The sequence below is a fragment of the Columba livia genome, chromosome 18 (assembly GCF_036013475.1).
Source record: "Columba livia isolate bColLiv1 breed racing homer chromosome 18, bColLiv1.pat.W.v2, whole genome shotgun sequence".
NCBI lineage: Eukaryota > Metazoa > Chordata > Aves > Columbiformes > Columbidae > Columba > Columba livia.
The window spans coordinates 4,942,954-4,962,132 of record NC_088619.1 but is presented as its reverse complement, the minus strand read 5'-3'; the positions used below and the strand labels follow the sequence as shown (position 1 = coordinate 4,962,132).

The window sequence follows — 19,179 nt, the reverse complement described above, 5'->3', positions numbered from 1 at the left end:
TATATTACAGTATTCCCAGATTTCATTAATTGTTGTGTTGGTTGGTTGGTTTGGTGTTTTGTTGTGGTTTTGTGTATTTTGGCCAGAAGGAGCCGTAGATTTTTCTTTTGCCAAATACAGATGGACCAAAGCAAATTATTTTTAGAGGTGCCAATAACTTCAAGTAAAAAAATTTAATTTATTTCCAAAACTAAAAGATACTTTGAATAAGTAATTTATGTGTATGCAGCTACATAAATAACCTTTCCATAGCCAAAAAGCAGGCAAGCCTGCTGCTTCATGTAGGGTTTTACTTTAGTCTCTCTTGTAAGAAAAAAAAGCATTGCTAATAGAAGCTGTCAGCCATAAAGAGTTAAAGCAAATGCCTCCACATGTGATATAATAGACCAGTTTATGAATTAATATTCAGGTGCCTGGCAGGAAGCACATTGCGGTGGATTAGTATTCTTATCATTGGAGTGACAAATTGTAAAAAGCTGATTAAAATGACCTGAATCCTGGTTGGAGCCAGGGGATGTGAGGAAGTGATTTAAATCTCACCTTTCCACTCCCTTGCTCTGATCTCCTGGGCAAGAACGGAGCAGCAGCGAAGCTGCTGGATTTTAGTGCTCTCGAGTAGTCCCAGAGGACTGAGAAGCAGCTGATACTGATATTCTGGGGGCTTTTCTTGTATTTGCCCCTTTTACAGCTCCCCCAGGATCTCAGGATCCCTCCGTAGTTACAGCAAGAAATAAAGGGTTTGCATCTCGATTAGAGGAGCTCCTGCCTCTGTTTGCTCTCACTTACCGTCTGGAGGAGACACGCATCTCCTGGTTGATTCTGGATCTCCTGCGTGACTTTGGCGCTTGCGCTGGGCAGCAGAAATACTTCCACAAGAGTTCCTGAGTAACAACTTTATTCCACCACAGGAATTTGTCTAAGCCATCTTCAGTATCAGATTTTATCTGCTGTGTCGCTCAAAGCAGCTGCACTCTGTCCAGAGGACCTGGCCTTGTGTATTTTAGGACATATAGTAACTTAAACCAGATAGTGACCTTGCACAATTCCTATCTTCAGCTAAGAGATTGTTATTTGGAGTTTTGTTTGGTTTTTAAATTATACGTTGCAGTCACGGCATGCTGGCATCGTGACAAATATGACTTAATGCAAAGGAATCTCTTTGAGAAAGTGGCTTTGAGAAGTGATGCAGAGTGTATTTGGGTAGGCATAAAGGTGGTATTTTTCTACAACTCTAATAGTTCCTAAAATATACAGAAATAAAATAGTTCCTGAAGAGCAGAAGGTATGTACCTCTGCATCTGACACCGATTTATAATTCATCATTAAAAACTTGCAAAAATCCTGTGTGGGTGGGTGATGGATTTGGGGCAATCAGAGTCCAGTTGTTGAGGTGCACACGGGTGGATTAAGTTTCCCCTTATTATTCGCGCAGGTAGATTAAGTTTTCCCTTATTATTCCAGGGCAGCACAATGCACTTAGGTGAATGTTCCTTCATTATCTTATCTCCATGTGCCAGGGTGGGGGGAACAGTTTAACCCCGAAATGGGAGACACGCGGTTGTATTGCTGCTTCTGTCTTGGGGTTCATGATGCACCAGCTCAGCGGCAGGAGCTCCAGCACAGCTTCACCCTTTCCCTCCCCTGTTTTCATGTCCCAGATCCAGTGACACAGATCGAAAAATAAAGAAATCCAGAGGGAAATCAGTTATATTGTTGGCCAGACCAGGTCATTCTATGGGTCCAGTTGGGTCATCACAAGCGAAGGGCACGAAGTGTTTACCTAAACACCCAAACCAGATATTTTAGCACTTTTTAAATTGAAAAGGAAGAGCCCAATGGTGACCAAGTCCATGTCTAAAAGAAAAGAAGATGCATTTGATGCAGCCCATCCTGTGCTTTGGAAATTGCTCCCTTTGGTTCAAGGAACCCAAACGCGTTGATGGGCAAGTGCCCTTCTGGGAGTGGAGCTGGAGGAAGCCTTGGGGTAAGGAGCTTTGTTTGTGGATGCATTAATTGTGGGCTAAATAAAAAGGACTTGGTGGTAAATATTTAATGTTATTAGAAGTCTTTGGCAGCTTGCCAGTAACCAGTATTTCTTCCCGTGAAAGCTATTTCTCCAAGGTGGATCACATAAGGAGAAAGCTTGCCTGCGGTATCCAGCTTGTGTCTCCCTGAAGCTGTGGTTGGCCTCTGTGAGGCCCCGGGAATATGCTGTTTAGGGTGGATAACAATGTCAGTGGTAAAAATCCAAGAGCTTGCAATGGCCTGGTTTTATTTATAGTAGTGTTTAATTTCTGTTACAGTATCTTCTTGGCAAAATCTGATTGTAGTGGGAAGAGCAGGGCTTATCAGTGCCCACCCAACCTGTTTCCCAGAGCAGGACATTCACATCTTTTCTCCCATTTCAAGTCTTGGACATCAGGTGCATTGAAAACTATGAGATGAAACAAGCTTTGTTTATTATGCACTGGTGCTACCAAATTTGATTCAAAAATGAAGACACGAAATTTTTTGTATATAGTAGTAAAGTAATTTGGTGCAAATACCCCATTATTTTATTGGAATTATTAGTAAAACTGAAGACTGCATTTTAATCATCTTTTCCTACCTCATTAATCACTTGCTCGGACACATGCCTGAGGGTCGTTCCTTCCACTCTCGCTGCTGTCATGCAAGTGGGTGCCATAGCAGGGACAGGTGACGTGTTCAGGGTCCATCCATTGCCCTCCCCTCTGTCCCAACCCTCGTCATCACAACAGGACACACCAACGGAGCAGCAGTCAAAAGGTATTTGGACCATGTCACTTTGACACTGCTGAGTGTTAACATGGTCACCCACCCTTCAGGCTCCTTGTCGTGGTACTTCTGGTATCGCCAGAGGACGGCGTTTGGCTGAAGTGCTTACGAAGAGGCCGTCAAGCTGCAGGAGTTTAATGTCGGCTCGTTTTTGTCCGTCAGACCCACTCAGAGGATTTGGGTGAGCTGTGAACAAGCACAGAGCGGTGTGCCGGCTGTGCCAAGTGCGCTTTGGTGCAATGGAGCGGCTGGTAGAAACAAAAATACCAGTTTTGGGGGTAGCGGATGTCTCTGAGGATGCGCAGAAAAGTCAACAGCTTGTAAGTGGTCAAGGAAATAGCGACATGTCATCTCTTGAGCACCTAAAAGTGGGCAGGTCATTAATCTGAGGGGACAAATCAGTGCTAATTGAAGTCTGTGAGTCTTTGCGTTCTCCATTGTGAAAACGTGTTTCTGAAGTGGCAGGTATCAACGTTTTCTTTGCAGTTACCTCCTGTTCTCCTCCCTGTACACAGCAATGGGCTTCTAAACACTGCCTAAAAGGAAGAATGTGTCTTTTGTGGAAGATTTTTTAAAAAATAATAAATTAAACCGTGGCAGCTGCTTTACCTAGGAGACCTTTCTTGGGGGCGCTGGGACATGACACTTTGGGGTTTAGCTGCCCTTCTCTGTGTCAGTAACATTGTTCAGGCTTGCATCAATCTCGTTTCTAATTAGAATCCCTTTTCAAATGGACGATATTAAAGCAGATCTATAGCTAGACTGGGAACTGCAGAGCCAGAGGGTTTTCAGATACTGCCTTAAAAAAATACATATCAAAAAGGCATTTCTAATCCTTAAAATATTTGCCTTGCTTTATTTTCATATCTTGAAGACAAACAGGTGCTGTGTGCCCTTTATGATTCTCAAATATACAATCTCCAAGCCAGCAATCTCTAAAGCCTTCCCTTGTTTGTACAATTAGGGTGGGATTTTCAGAATCACTCAGTGTTGGTCTCTCGCTGCTCTCATTGAAGTCAAACTGCCGTTCACTTCGGTGAGAATAGTGTTAGATCAGTACATGAGTGCTTTTGAAAATCCTGCCCTTTTTTAGTCACATCTGTGTACAATTGAATAAAAAGGCCTTTGTAATATACTTTAATTATTCTTTGTTGTTTTCATATAAAAGTGATTGAAAGGAAACCAGAAGAAAACCTCAAATAATAATCTTGGCTTTGATCTTATTTACCATAAATTATATGTTATGTTTTTCTTCGTCTTTTATGTAATTATATATTACTTTATCACAATGCAAGATAAATCACTGAAAACGTGAAGAGTAGAAATAATTAGGTAATGTGAAGGGGAAGAGCACTCACTAAGGAAGGATCTTGACTCTTCGTGGTCTGATGGGTTTCCAGTGCTTATTACAGCAACTTTCCTTTTAATGCATGAGAAAATTGGGAGACTTTAAGTGAAAGGCTAATGCTCAAACCTGAGAAATTTAGAGGCCGTGAGGAATGATTTTCTGCATGTCACCTTCACAGAAACCCTCAGGTTCTCATCCGTGTATCCGCACTCCGCTCTGCGCTCTCCACCTGGTTTTGATCCACCTGCTTCTCCCTGATTCATGCACCTTTATAGCTCCCAACGTGTCTCTTTCAATGATATTTCTGCTTAAGTGGCTTCCTCTTTGGCAATACCAAAGAAAACCGAAGAGCATCAGAGCTTACTGTAGCGCAGGGTAAATTGGAGAACCCCAGAAGCATCTGATTCAACAAGACCAATATTTGCAAGACTTGCTCCAAAGAGCTCAGTTTCACCCCAGGCTGTGGACACTCAGTGCTCAGGTGGGGAGTCCAGTTGTACAGGTTGTTATTTGCACTGTGTTAAAAATATTTCCTTGGGTCTGTAGCAAGAGGTTTTAGCTGGGGGGAAGCTCTGGCCACCACTCGCACCCATCCCTGTAGCTCGTCCCCACCTCCCCAGCATGGTGAAAGACATGGAGGATTTTGGAGAGGAGCAGCACTTGTGTGCCAGGGGAGGTGATTGCTCTCTGGCAACAGCCTCGTCTTCTCATTCACTCATTAGTGCCATAGATTCACCTGGGCTGCCCTTCAGGGAGTCTTTGGAGAGAAATACATCCAGAGGTCAATTCTGCTGCCAAAAAGCACGTGGAAGCCTGCTCAGATGCAGGGGTGGCTTTGTGATGGGAAGACCCCCCAAGTTGCCTTGAATTAAATTGTCTTTTAATAGCAGCATTCTGCTCCATCTCTAGACTTACAGCATTATCGCTTCTGATGTAAATATGTGCTTAGCATTAGAGTTAAATGTCCATACGTGGCCGACCAGTTGCCTGCATGAGCCGCTGCTGTTCCCACCATGTAGACGGGGGCCAGGCTGGTGCTGGCTCCGCTCAATCCAGAGCTGTGTGTGAGAGCCGGTTCCTGGCCTCAGCGTGTGTGATCCATTCGATAAGCTACACGATGTGTTGTTCCTCTTCATGCGCTCTATTTATGTTTTCGTGTGAACGGGAGTAAAGGTAGCGAATTGTCATAATTCAGTAGTTAAAATTTCTCCTGCAGGAATGAGCACGGATGGCGAAGGGCTTTCCATCCTCTCCGCTGGCTTCATTAGCTGCAAATAGTCTGATCATTGTCTTTGAAAACTTAATAGGTGGTGTTGGTGTTTAACTGTTGGTACAGAAAGAACAAGACAACGTCTTGTAAAGGCTCAGGACACCCTCTCGCCCCTTCTGTATCACGTCATCGCACCAGCATAGCGGTGATGCCTCCTGCATCTGCGAGGTGATGCTTTGGGAATCTTGGCTTAGTCCAAATACAATTATTAGTCTATGTGTCCCCTGGGAGGTCTGAATGATGCGCTGCCCTCTGCATTGACTGCTCTTGCCAAGAGGTAGCTTGGAGAAATTAAACAATCTTTAATGTTCCACTTAAAGTGGAAACCAATATGAAGAAGCTGAAGGGAAAAAAAAATGCGAGTGTAAACAGCTATAAGCAGTAATGTGACAGCTAATCTAAGAATTGTTAGATGTCTGGGATATAATTACTGTGTATTAACTAGATGAGATCTACACAAAGAGTCTGATGAGCCTGCCAGAGAAATAAACCACAAAGTACTAGCTGGCCTGATTTATTTTATTCCATCATCGTGTTTTAAATGTTCATGCATACTGATTAAAATTTGCGTTAAGGCCTCGAAATCCATTGCCAAGTTTGGGCACTCAGGGATTCTTAGACGCTGTGGATTTAACCCTCTGTCTGTCCTTTTGATGACTGGCTTCCCAAATACCTGGGGCAGAAAATATTCTGCCTTGTCCAGCTGAGCTGATGCGTTCAGACTTCTTGAGGAAAAAGCCTCTTGAGTGCTTCTAAACTATTTATTTATCCAGGTTTCATCTTACTGAATTTACTGTTTGCTAAAACAGGCTGGACTGTGCTGACCTGGCATGAGATAATATGTTTGAGTTTACGCTTTCGTTCCTATGGAATGATATTTGAGATGCACTTTTTTTTTTTCCTAGAATATCAGGGGAAAATCATTTCAAGTGGAGAGAGAATTTTGCTGAACATCTGGGAGTAAAATGGGAAAAGTTTGATAAATGGCATCTTGCTGACATGTAATAGCGACCAGCTCAGCGAAAGAATCCGAGGCATAGCAAATAAAAGGATTTTTCTGAGCTGTGGTTCAATCAGATATGTAGTTTCGTGCGTACAGTTGGCAGTAACAGATTATTCAGATTGTCAGATTTAAAAAAGCGAAGAAATTCAGACTTGAGTCATGCAGTAATCTTAATTTCGGGAGCAGCCGTGTCTGTGTGCAGCAGAGACTGACGTTTTTGACCACTTAACTCACAAGTTTCTTGTTCAGAATAGATGTTCTATTCAGGGCTTAACTACACATTAAATCTATGGAGAAATTTCCTACACTGATTATGGTATTGTCAAGTTATGCTGATAACTCAATTGATTTTTTCCACCGTGCTGAGTGTCCAACTGTTCTTCATTTCAGGCACTTTATGTGTGAGACACATTTATTTTGATTTCACCCGTTGCATGTGGAATACCTTTAGCTGTCAGCTTAAATACCCTCAAATGAGCCAGAATGTCTTTGCGTGCACCAGTTTAAGCTGGAAGGAAGCTCAGAGCAACCAGACTTTGCAAAGAGAAATAAAGGGCAAATTGTGTCCTTAAAAAACAAAGCAAAAGCTGAGTATAACCCAAAATATTTTCAGGAGAACAGACTTTTCGCTGTACAGAGTATTTCCCTTGTATTGCTCTACCAGTCTGATGTCAAACCACATTTTTTCTTCATTTATCGTAATTGTCTCTGAAATGTAACAGTGAAACAAACCATTAGCAAAATGCTGAGCTGTCAGGAGCAATCACTGCCTTTGGATCCAGACGAGGTGCTTTCCCTTCTCCGAAGGTGCTCGTTGCGGTTTCCTATGGAGGGTTTTTGTGAAGGATCTTGGCTGAGCAGCCCATGTTTGCTTCAGGAATATCCATAATAAAGTTGGAAGGCTTTGAGAATCGGAAGGAATTGGGAATGGGTCGGGAGCTCCATCCCATTGCTCCGGATGGAAGTTTACTGAGGGCAAACCCCCAGCCAGCTCCGCCGCATGGACGGAGGCGAGAAATTTTAGTGAACTGCATGTGAACAAGTAATTAAGAGCTGCATTGATGATTTCAATTCCTGTGCTTTCATATTTCTTTGCTTTTGAGCATTTAATCTGCAACCTTTAGCGCAAAAAAGACAAATGCAGGATTCCTCCCCTGCAGAACCATGGTCATTTTTGGATCCTTCCTGGACAGACTGACGACTCCAATACACAGCACAGGCTTCAGCTGAGTTAACAACAATAATTAGCCATTAATTTGTGTTGGCCAGTCAGTGGAGGGTGCCAAGGCAGATGCTTTTTGAGGGTTTTCACAGGAGCTGGCTGGCAGCGGCGTGCGCAGGTTTGGGGTGTCCATGGGCATCAGATCCCCGACACACTTGCAAGACATAGGAGCAACAGCAAAGGCTCACAAACTGTTATAGAGTCATTAATTCAAGGTAATAGATGAGAAAGTGCATCCTGTAATCTCCGTATGCCTGTAATTTAAGCATCTTTCCCCCGGCCTGCACTGCAGGGTCCCTGCGTCCCCCTGGGAACGCAGCCCCGTGAAGCAGCAAGACCAGTGATGTGCCACTGCCAAAATAAAGATGTTTGTTCATTTTGCCTTCTGTTGTGTAAAAGGTTACATCAGCTTGCTGGAATAACGTAGATTTTATCATACGGTTATTTATCATATGGTCACCTTAAATCTGTCTGCAGTTTGACTCCACTGAACTGACTGGCAGGCTGGTTGGTTGAAATTATGATTTGTTATGGTGCTTTTCCTACATATTCACCATAATTGGGATCCTACCCCAAAACCTCAGACATAACGTCAGTAGAAAATATTTTTTCTATGAAAGCATACTTCTCTTTTTATAAATAAATATATGCTTATTCTATTTAGTATTATTTTGCACACGTAAAGCTAATAGGCTTTACAATTTGCTGTATGGAAAAGTGCATTCAGCTTGTTCAGTAATATTCTTTTTAAAACGGATCACAGAAAAACCTGCAGGAATTCTGAGCATGAAGAGAACAAGCCCAGGTTCCGGTATAAGCTGGAGAATCACCTATTAGAGAGCATTGTAGGGGAAAGGGACCTGGGGGTCCTGGGGACAGCAGGATGAGCATGAGCCAGCACTGGGCCCTTGTGGCCAGGAAGGCCAATGGTACCTGGGGTGGGTTAGAAGGGGGTGGTCAGTAGGTCAGAGAGGTTCTCCTGCCCCTCTGCTCTGCCCTGGTGAGACCACACCTGGAATATTGTGTCCAGTTGTGGCCCCTCAGTTCCAGCGGGACAGGGAACTGCTGGAGAGAATCCAGCGCAGGGCAACAAAGATGCTGAAGGGAGTGGAGCATCTCCCGTGTGAGGAAAGGCTGAGGGAGCTGGGGCTCTGGAGCTGGACAAGAGGAGACTGAGGGGTGACCTCATGAATGTTTACAGATATCTAAAGGGTGAGTGTCAGGAGGATGGAGCCAGGCTCTTCTCGGTGACAACCAATGATAGGACAAGGGGCAATGGGTTCAAACTGGAACACAAAAGGTTTCTCTTAAATTTGAGAAGAAACTTCTTCCTGGTGAGGGTGGCAGAGCCTGGCCCAGGCTGCCCAGGGAGGTTGTGGAGTCTCCTTCTGTGCAGACATTCCAACCCGCCTGGACACCTTCCTGTGTAACCTCATCTGGGTGTTCCTGCTCTATGGGGGGATTGCACTGGGTGAGCTTTCCAGGTCCCTTCCAACCCCTGACATTCTGGGATTCTGTGAAGATAGCACTGCCTGAATTTTCCTATAGGTGGTGTTTAAATTCAAATTGGGTTGTGACATTAAATAACACCACATGGTGTGTTCATTCCCTGCTGCTCCAACTAGATGCTCAATGCAGTGTCAGGAGCATTTTACAAGAGTCGATTGATTTTGGGGTGGGTTATAGATTTTCAGAAGTTAGACCATCTTGGGGAAAAAAAATGCGTGTTTGTCTTTTAAATAGCAGAAGCCCAACATTTGCAAGGGTTGTTTGTATTAATATAAAACAGGGGGCAGAGCTGCATGTATGCGTACAGATAATTTTGTATAAACGCTGTATCGAACCTGTTAAGAACAGAACTTGGAATTAAACTCCACTTCAAATGATTAACTTTTGAGGACCCGTGTAAACCATCTTTCTCCTCCAGGTGATTTATTTTTCAAAGCGGATACCAAAAGCGTTAACACACACTATCAAAGCTCAGCAAAAGGAGTTTGCCATTTTTGTTGTATTCCTCAACCTTCAAAAATAGAGATTAAAGCACCTACAGATGCAGACAGCACATTCCACGCATGGCATGCTTTCCGACATCCTTTCATTTGATTCTTCTATTTTTTTCTTCTCTTCATTACAGTTCTTTGAGGTTCCGTTTGACTCAAATATGAACAGGACAAAAAACAGGCCACTGGTGCGAGGACAGATCAGGTAAGGCTGCGCACACCTGCTCCGGCTGATGAGAAACGAGCCTTCACGTTGCTTTTATCTGTCTCCAAGCTTCTCCCGCTCGTCAGATGTCAAAAAATAACAATTTCAGACAAAAAGACTTAAGAAAGAAATGCCACCTCTGTGTTCTTCGATACTTCTTCGTGTTTAGAACTTTCATGTGAGGAGTTTGGGTGATCAGCTGTCCTCTAAAATACTGAATTTCTCAAGACAGGAGAATTTCCCCTCATGTATGTGTGATGAATACGTGCACAACATGGTAGCACCTGCTTCTGTTCCACTGAACTTTTGCATTCGTTTGTAACATCAGATCTTCAAAATTTCAGACCTAAGAACAAACACAAAAGTGTATATTGTTTTAGTGGTCAGATGTGTCTCTTAGATCACTTATCGAGAGAGGTTCTCCTGCCCCTCTGCTCTGCCCTGGGGAGACCACTCCTGGAATATTGTGTCCAGTTGTGGCCCCTCAGTTCCAGCAGGACAGGGAACTGCTGGAGAGAGTCCAGCGCAGCCACCAAGATGCTGAAGGGAGTGGAGCATCTCCCGTGTGAGGAAAGGCTGAGGGAGCTGGGGCTCTGGAGCTGGACAAGAGGAGACTGAGGGGTGACCTCCTTAATGGTTACAGATATCTAAAGGGTGAGTGTCAGGAGGATGGAGCCAGGCTCTTCTCGGTGACAACCAATGATAGGACAAGGGGCAATGGGTACAAACTGGAACGTAGGAAGTTCCACTTAAATTTGAGAAGAAACTTCTTCCTGGTGAGGGTGGCAGAGCCTGGCCCAGGCTGCCCAGGGAGGTTGTGGAGTCTCCTTCTGTGCAGACATTCCAACCCGCCTGGACACCTTCCTGTGTAACCTCATCTGGGTGTTCCTGCTCCATGGGGGGATTGCACTGCATGAGCTTTCCAGGTCCCTTCCGATCCCTGACATTCTGGGATTCTGTGATTCTGTGTTCATTTGATCTCCCGGCAGAGGTACCTACAACCCAAATTTTAGTCCTTTTTTTAAGGCATCATGTCTTTGCCTTTTCTACGTGTTTAGTATAAAACTGGGGTGAAAGCTCAGAATGGTGGCATCTTATGAAAAGAATGTTAAAATTTGTTATAATTTAGCTTATCATTATACATAAGTAAATCCCCTCCAACCCCCAAAATAAACCCAGTATTAGCATAGGGATTCCCTTGGAAAAAAAAAAGCTTCATTCAGTGTGTTTTCTGCGTTATGTATCAGTCTGGTTTCTCAAAGGCTGTTTTCCAGCTACAAAAGCAAAGTGAAAAGGAGCATCAACAAAAAACTCGAAGTTATTTTTGAACTAAAAGTGAAGGCCCAATTCATAAATGATTCAACAAACAATTTTGGTATTGCATTTCCATGATTTGTGCCAAGGATTATTTATAACAAAATTATGTTTTCCCTTAGGCTTCTGTGGTTCAGTTGGTCCTATTTATTTCTGTGTTTTATCCATCACCTTTGGAGGATTGAAAAAAAAAGTGATGGCTGAAATTACAAGAAAATTGAGACAAAATAGTAGAGCGAACCTTGGGGGTAAATTAACTCTCATTGTAAATAGTTAGAGCGCTTCAATAAACTTGTTCTGATTTGTTCTTGATGATGGTGCTAATTACGGATTCCTGAGTTGGGTTAATTTTGTTTAAAAACAGGTTTTAGGGAGCACTGCAGTGAGGGCAGCTGTTGTCGTACAGCGAATTGTGCAGTTCAGGGAGCTTGCACATGGTCCTTTAGCCCTGGAAGAAGGAACACTTGGTAGGAAGAAAGATGATGGGGGGATTTCATATTAATTTTTGTTTAACATAGTCTACTAGCATGACTTGCAATCTCTCTGGAGTCCAAATTATAGCTGGGAAACTTTCTGTCAACTTTTGATTTAGAGAAAAGAATTCCTTTTATAAGTTTCCAGTGTCCTTAAGCGAACTTGACCGTCATCCGAATGCACCACAGATTGGCAAAACCATATTTAATGGATTTTCTTACTTCCCCCCCTTCATATTTGCTTTCACCACAAAGTGGTAATGTTGGGGACTTTGTGTAATCACTCATCAATCTATCTACCTGACTGTCAACAGCTAATTTAAAGTTCTTTAAAGCGTCACTTACCTTGAATAATGCCGGTCTCGTTCCCTGCAGACCATTGAGTGCGCAGAGCTCGACTGGGGTTATTTCTCCTGCGGCGTGCAGAGCAGAATAATCCACTGCAAGTCGTCTAACCTTGTTGTATTTTGCCACATATTCCCTGGTGTTCTTTGTACTCTTTCCTTCCCGGCTGATTAAATAAAACCCTTAAATGCTTATGCTAAAACTAGTCAAAACCAGACGAGACAGAGACAGATAAATTGGATGTAAGAGACTGGTGTCTTGGTTCTGGGAAGGAATCCAGGGAGCTTGGGTTATGTACAGAGTTCTTGCCCAGAATTTGTCTCACATTTGAGTTTTGACATTTTCTTCTCCTTAGCTGCTTCGTATCATGAAATGTTTGGTGCTTTTTAATTCTGTGTTACGTCATCTGTGCTATTTCCCTTCTTTGTTTCTTTCTTTCTTTTTATTTCGCATAGTCCTTGTTACAGAACTGGTCAGTATAGGTAGCAGAATCGTAGTGGTTTTTGTACGGTCCAGTCCTGAGCTTGACATCCGTTTTGAAGAGTGTGAAGGCTGTTAACTCTCCATCAGGTTGGGTCCCTGTACCTCCTGGGAAAGGCTTTCAGTGGTGGCTTTGATGTGAACTTCTGCCCACTGGGACCAGTGACATTTTCTATAGGGGCATCACGAAGACAATTCTTAGATGCTTTGAACTTGGGCCAGAATCAAACTGGAAACTCCCAGTGAGAGGTTCCTTGGTCTTACTGAGTCATCCAGACCCTGGGTGAGCTGGTGTCTCAATTCTAGACGAACTAATTCCTGGAGTTGGCTCATTAGGAAATCTTATGCTGGCGTAGAGAAATTATTCCCGTGTGTTTCACTTTGTGGCCTCCATTTGCAGTTTCAGCCCTGAGTTTAGTTAGGTTTAAGATCAACCGTCAGTTCTAACTGACCTCGCTTCCAACTTTTTTCCCCCTCCTTTCCACCTGAAGTCTTTACTTCAAAAAAGAACCCACTATCTTGGCAAAACTTGTGTGCTTTCATTTTCCTGCATACATGTTCCTGTGGTTCCCAGGTCCCCACGTCTGAGCTTTTTCTACAAGTCGCCAAGGGCTTGCAGATGCCTTTGGCATCGGTGACGGACCTCAGTAGCTTTCACGGGAATGTTCTGGGGCTGGGGCTGCACATGTGAACGTCACCACATCCTCTGAGGTCTGGCTGTGGACAGGGGACATCGTTGTCCCACTGGTGACACTCAGGACATGTTGAAGTTGGGCTGGTTTGGCCCGACCATCGCCCCAAGCAGCACCCTGTGAGCCAGGAGCCAGTTCCCCAAACACCTCAGGAAGGATGGCATTTGGAAAAGGAATTGTCCTCCATTCTTTGGGAAGTCCTCTCCATCTGGCATTAACTTTAAGGCTGAAAAGGTTATCTAGCAGCTTAGTGTGCCTCTGCTATATATATTTTATATCATTTGGCCTGGATGAACCTGTACATGCAATGACACAGAAGGACTCTGCAGCGCTGGGGTCTGCTGTACATAGGACAAGACTAGGACGAGAGTATCTACACCTTGTTTACCAACCCCAAACCCATTGCTGATGCCCCCCGGGAATCTTCTGTCACCGTTGCTAGATTTGTGACAAACAGCACCTGATAGTTCATTGACTGCTTGCTTTACGATGTCCAATTTAATTTGTAAGGCTGGAAAAAAATGTTCCCTTTGAGCAGTGAGACGTAACCATCCTTATTCGCTATTCAGAGAGTAATCAGAGACATCCTGTTGCAAAAATAACAAGAGTAGACCCAAACACAGCATGCCACTAAACGCCATCCATCATTCCAGCCTTGCCCACACGTCCCCCTCCCTCCTCTGACCCCTCAAGTCTTGTTTGGAAATACAAACAGCTTGAGATGTTCTTCATACTTTGGCGGCCGTGTTAAATACATTGAGCATATTTGTGTTTTGCATTGTAACAACAGCTGATATGATTTTCTCTGCTCTGAATTGGTTTTATGTCATTGACAAGGAAAAAATTCATGTGCTCACACAATCTTAGATCCGACTGAAGCGGCAGCAGCTTTTCCTGGTTTCCTGTTGGGTATGATTTATTCCCTTGCTTTTTAAGGTAATGGATTTAATTTTCCTGCAGATTAATTTAAATAAATCTCTAATATTAGCTGCAGTAGCTGAGTGAGCTTAGCCGTGAGGATGACAAGTGTCCTGCTCCATTATATTGTACAAAGTGACAGCTTTGATTGCCCTTCTACCCAGAGCTGCACACACTCCTGTTAAAAAGCGGCTGTTTTTATGAACTTGCAGTACTGCTGGATCTGCTGTGCTAAGCACTCATAAAAAACTTAATAGTTGTACAGGAATAGTTTTTCATCTTAAAAAAAAACAAGCAATCAAACAGCGTGTTCTAAATAACTAATTCATGACCATGTAGACACCTTTCGCTTCTGCTCCTGTGGGATTTTGCAATTTGAAACTATTTTCTGTACCAAGTCCCTTGACTTTGGTCTTAGCAGGGACTACGGGGTCTGCCTGGGGCTGGGGCTCGGGCTCCAAGCTTGTCCCAAAAATCTTCAATGTAGGAATAAGATGCTATGGAATTCAATTATATTCTCCTTAAGCAGAATTTTTGTGCTCTCAAACTTGCTTTTCCTTGTGCACTTCAGAAAAGCAAGTCTACTAATTTGGCAGAAGGCAGCACAGCATAGATAATGCCTTGGGTGCTTCAACAGAGATACATCTTCATGTTGTTGGGTGAATATTAGTTAGAATCCCATTACCCTCCTCACTTTGCAGTGCACAGGGAGCTGTGTTCTGCATGAGCTTCCTGCTTCTCACAGCTGCTGTTCATGGGTTTTGCAATTAGTGGAGACAGTGACGCTTTTCCTACTTGTTGACATTTCTGAGTAGAGTGTTGACTTTGGGCGGTTTAAACTATAAGCCCAGCTCTTGAAGAACTGGGCCAAAAAGAGCTCCGGAACTAGTAACGTTTCTCATTGATGGTTTGTATTCATGAATTGTAGTTATATTTGCATATATGTAAGCTGGATGTTGATAAACCAATAGAAAATTGAAACGTGTCAAACTTTCATGTTTATTCAAACCAAATTGCAACTAAGTTCTATGTAAAGCTGAGTTTTCCACTTCATTGCCTGTAGTAGACCTACAAGTATAACAAAAACAGTCCATGATGAAAAAACATGCGTGCATTTAAAAAACAATCCTCCTGTAATCACTGTTGATAGCTCAGTGTAATTAGCTTGATTCTTTGCTTTCTAACAGTAATGTAAATCAGCCAAGTTTCTACTGATGTTGGTGGAGCTACATTGATGTAAGTGAGAGGAAATCCATGTCCCCGGCTTATCCTGAAACGTGCATTAAGCGTTTAGCCAGCCCGGGTTTAAGCCGGTGGTTTAAAACCTCCCCAAGGGTTTCAGTCCAACTTCGTTTCCCATTGAAAGATCAGCCTCTGCTTAACTGGCTGCTCCGCTCCCTTGGGTGGTCATTTCAGACAGGTTTCATTCGACTTAAGTTAAAACAAATAAAACAAAAACTCCATAAACCTACAGTTCTTCAAGAATAATCATTTTTAAGAGCTCAGATGCTCATTCCCTGCGGGGAAACATTCCAATATTTTGTTTAGAAAATACCTCATTTTCAAGGGACTGCCCTGAGATCTTTCTGAATGATAAAAATGTTGCTTTTTTCAGTGGGAGGCTTTCCTCTTGTTTAAACAGGGCACAATTCAAAGCAGACACCACCACGGCAGCCTTTTCAAGCATTTTTTTTTATCCTGCTTGTATTCAGGCTTTATTATTTGAAAACAAGTACATGCATTCCTTCCCCACCACCACCCTCCTGGCTGCTTCTTGTTTTATTCCACCCTGTGTTTTCCAGAAGCTGTCATGGATTGTATTGGGTAAACAAGAAATTAAAAAGGCAGCTTTATATTTTTGACATGTCCAATTGCTTGTAAAACTGTAGTTCTTGCCTTTGGAACAGCAGGGTATTTTTAATGTATTTTTCTGGCATGGCCACGTCATGGGGAGGTGGGGGCTGGGGAAGAAACCTTGAGGCTAAAACGTAGTTTAATGAGAATAAAACCCACATCAAAGGATGGACTAATGGAATGATATAATGCTTACTGTGTCACTTTCCCAAAGGGGATATGGATGACAGTACTTATATTTCAATTATCTATTCACTGCCTGCATAGGATGTTGATTAAATGGTTCTAAGGTATTAGAGTCCTTTTGTAGAATGCACAGAAAAATGGTGATACTACACATTATCCTCAGATCAAAATGTATATTAGCAGGAAATTATATAGCTCTAACTACATGTATATTTTGTTTCTAAGGGCAATAAAGAGGGTTGTTTTAATATCTCTAACATTACATTCAAATTTGCTTCAGTTGAAACGAGGCAATTGCTGGTTATCCAGCCACTGCCTTCAGCTCCCTCCTCCTGCCTGCACCTAATTCTGCCGCAGCTCAACGGGGAGATTCCTTTGCTTGGTAAATATAAATCCTGCAGAAACACTTGACCCCTCACACCTCTTGCTGCTTTACAGTTCGGCCGAGGCACCTTCACCGCCAACTTATTTATCCAAATCTTTAATTGGGACAGTTGGTAGACTGGAAGACGTTGCGTGTTGCCCCACGTCAGGAGAATCCCAGATGCTCATGTATAAACCAGGAGTCACGGTGCATTTGGGTAAATAGCTGCTCCATCTGCTCGCGGGGGCCGCGGCGGACGAGCAATAAGGCTCCTAATGGAGTTGTCTGATGCTGTGGTGTCAGCTCCTCGCCGGGGGGCAGAGCTATTGTGCGTTAATCCTCCAGCCTTGTGGCCGCTATCCACGGGCCCCTTGGACATGAGCTGGAACCATTGACGCTTTTCTAATTTAACTGACTCGTGATGTGTCATTTTCTTCAAAGGTGACATAAAGTGATTTTTTTTCCCCCTTACATTGATGTTAAGGTGAGTTTTTTCCCTTACTAGTAAAACTGAAGCTCTCAGGCCGAGATCTTTTCCCCAGCTTAGCGCAATGTTCTCCTGGTGGCTCTTCTTCCTGTGTCTGTCAAACATTTCAGCTCCATGTTTGTAAATTTTGGCTTAATGTGGTCAAAATCCCCACACTTCATTCCCTGTATTAGTATGGAGCCTTATCTGGTTTAACCACAACGGCATCATTATTCACCATGTGCCAAGGGTTGTAGGAAGTGTCACCGCTCAACAAGTCCATTACGGAGCTGCCTCTGATTAGAAGCTGCTCTACCCTGAGATCTGTTTACAGTAAGTCATGTTGGAAGTGCATTTCTTTCTGTAAAGGACAGAGTTTATCATGTCTTCTACAAGTTATAACTTACGTGTTATCAGCTTCGCAAGTCAGCTGTAGAAGAGGTTTTTCATACTCTTTAATTAGCCGTGCTAACCCAGATGCTTGCTCTCTGCTCTTTAGGACTAGAAAAGCATTCCTGAGGTTGAAATATGTGGAAAACCTCTTTGATATATTTTGGGGGGGGGTGTTATTTTTGCTTTGGGCTCTTTTTGTTTTGTTTTTGTTTTTTTTTTTTTTTTTTGCGAGGGATGTAGAATCACAACCAATATTATGTTATAAATCACACTGGAAGGAGCGTGAGCCACAGTGACTCATATTGCCCATGTGTGACAATAATTATGTGTTCATGCACTTTGATGGTATATGAAGGTTTCTTTTGCTTGGTTTTTTCGCTATTGTTCTTCCACCTAATGGTGTCCAGAGCCTGATTCTCTTCCCACTATTTCCCACACTGGTTTTTGTTTTGACTTTTGGGGAAGTGTCCAATCTGAGATTATCAACATCTTTGTCATAGTTATTACCAGAAACCAAATTGCAAAAAGCCCCTTACAAAAGCACCTTCTTGTCCTGCTGTCTGTGAATAACTTATTTCCTTCATTTTTTTGTACTCCTAGGAATGTATTTAGAGTCAGTGATCCTGTATGGAGAATGGCTGCACTATCTTTTCTGGTTTTGAAGAACAGGTTGATAAATACTCTAGAACTTCAGTTTTCTCCGTCTTAATGAAATCAAGAACTGGCCTGAGATTTCTTTACTCACTGCTTTCCAAATGCTGGCTGAGGGCTCAGCAGAAGCACATGGTAGATGTAATCATTCTAAATCACAGAAAAATGCTTCTTGAGAGACCATATTATCCATCCTGTTTGTCACCTGGTCTCTGGTTCTTAAAGAGAGAACTGAGATTTTGAAATGAAATGAATGGACCATTTAGCTGCCATGTTGTAAGGTTAGCTTTGTTAGGTTAAAGAGGAGGATTTAGTTTAAATAATATGATGGACATTTTTCAAATTTACTGTAGGTTTGTCTTGTAAGGACTTTAAAAAAATACTTACATTTTCCTGACTGCAGGGAACTGTGAATATTGTTATTCACCCTTTCACTCCTACCTAACAAAGCCGTATAACAAGGAGCGTGCGAGCTCAGCAGGGTTGTTATGATTCGCATTCTGGCGTGTACAGCAAGTGCAATAAGAACGTAAACGTTTTATAAGTACGAGTCCTTTTCATTTTTAATTTTGTACTTCAAGTGAAGCGATGAGGCCCAATTGGAGCTTCTGCTTAATAAGAAAGAGCAGCATAAAAAGCTTTGTTTGTATCTGAATGTGGTATTTGTGCACTACAAATCTCCCCAGGGTTTGCTGAGCTGTCTCATCCCAAACCTGTGGTTGCTTGGGTCTTGATCATCTGGGGAAACTCTTGACCCCGTGAACAATGGAATAATAGATCCTGGCATCATTTGAGACCACACCTGGAATATTGTGTCCAGTTGTGGCCCCTCAGTTCCAGCAGGACAGGGAACTGCTGGAGAGAGTCCAGCGCAGCCACCAAGATGCTGAAGGGAGTGGAGCATCTCCCGTGTGAGGAAAGGCTGAGGGAGCTGGGGCTCTGGAGCTGGACAAGAGGAGACTGAGGGGTGACCTCATTCATGGGAATCAATATGGAAAGGGTGAGTGTCAGGAGGATGGAGCCAGGCTCTTCTCGGTGACAACCAATGATAAGACAAGGGGCAATGGGTACAAACTGGAACGTAGGAAGTTCCACTTAAATATGAGAAGAAACTTCTCAGTGAGGGTGGCAGAGCCTGGCCCAGGCTGCCCAAGGGGGTTGTGGAGTCTCCTTCTCTGCAGACATTCCAACCCGCCTGG

The 19,179-nt window shown here is 43.2% G+C and overlaps 1 protein-coding gene and 1 long non-coding RNA gene across 4 annotated transcripts in view; one reads left to right on the top strand and one right to left on the bottom strand.

The window, feature by feature from the left end:
* Positions 1–19,179, top strand: part of LOC102094955 (protoheme IX farnesyltransferase, mitochondrial) — a 106,295-nt gene that overhangs the window by 60,882 nt on the left and 26,234 nt on the right. For all 3 annotated transcript variants that reach the window (XM_065034594.1, XM_065034595.1, XM_021288645.2), the window contains exon 5: positions 9,774–9,844. In XM_065034594.1, coding sequence (XP_064890666.1) covers positions 9,774–9,844 — 71 coding nt within the window. The remainder of the gene's footprint in view (positions 1–9,773; positions 9,845–19,179) is intronic.
* On the bottom strand, positions 9,517–12,183 carry LOC135575758 (uncharacterized). The gene is made up of 2 exons (XR_010467006.1): positions 11,977–12,183; positions 9,517–10,190 (listed from the first exon to the last, which is right to left on the bottom strand). It is a non-coding gene; the product is annotated as an uncharacterized LOC135575758 (long non-coding RNA).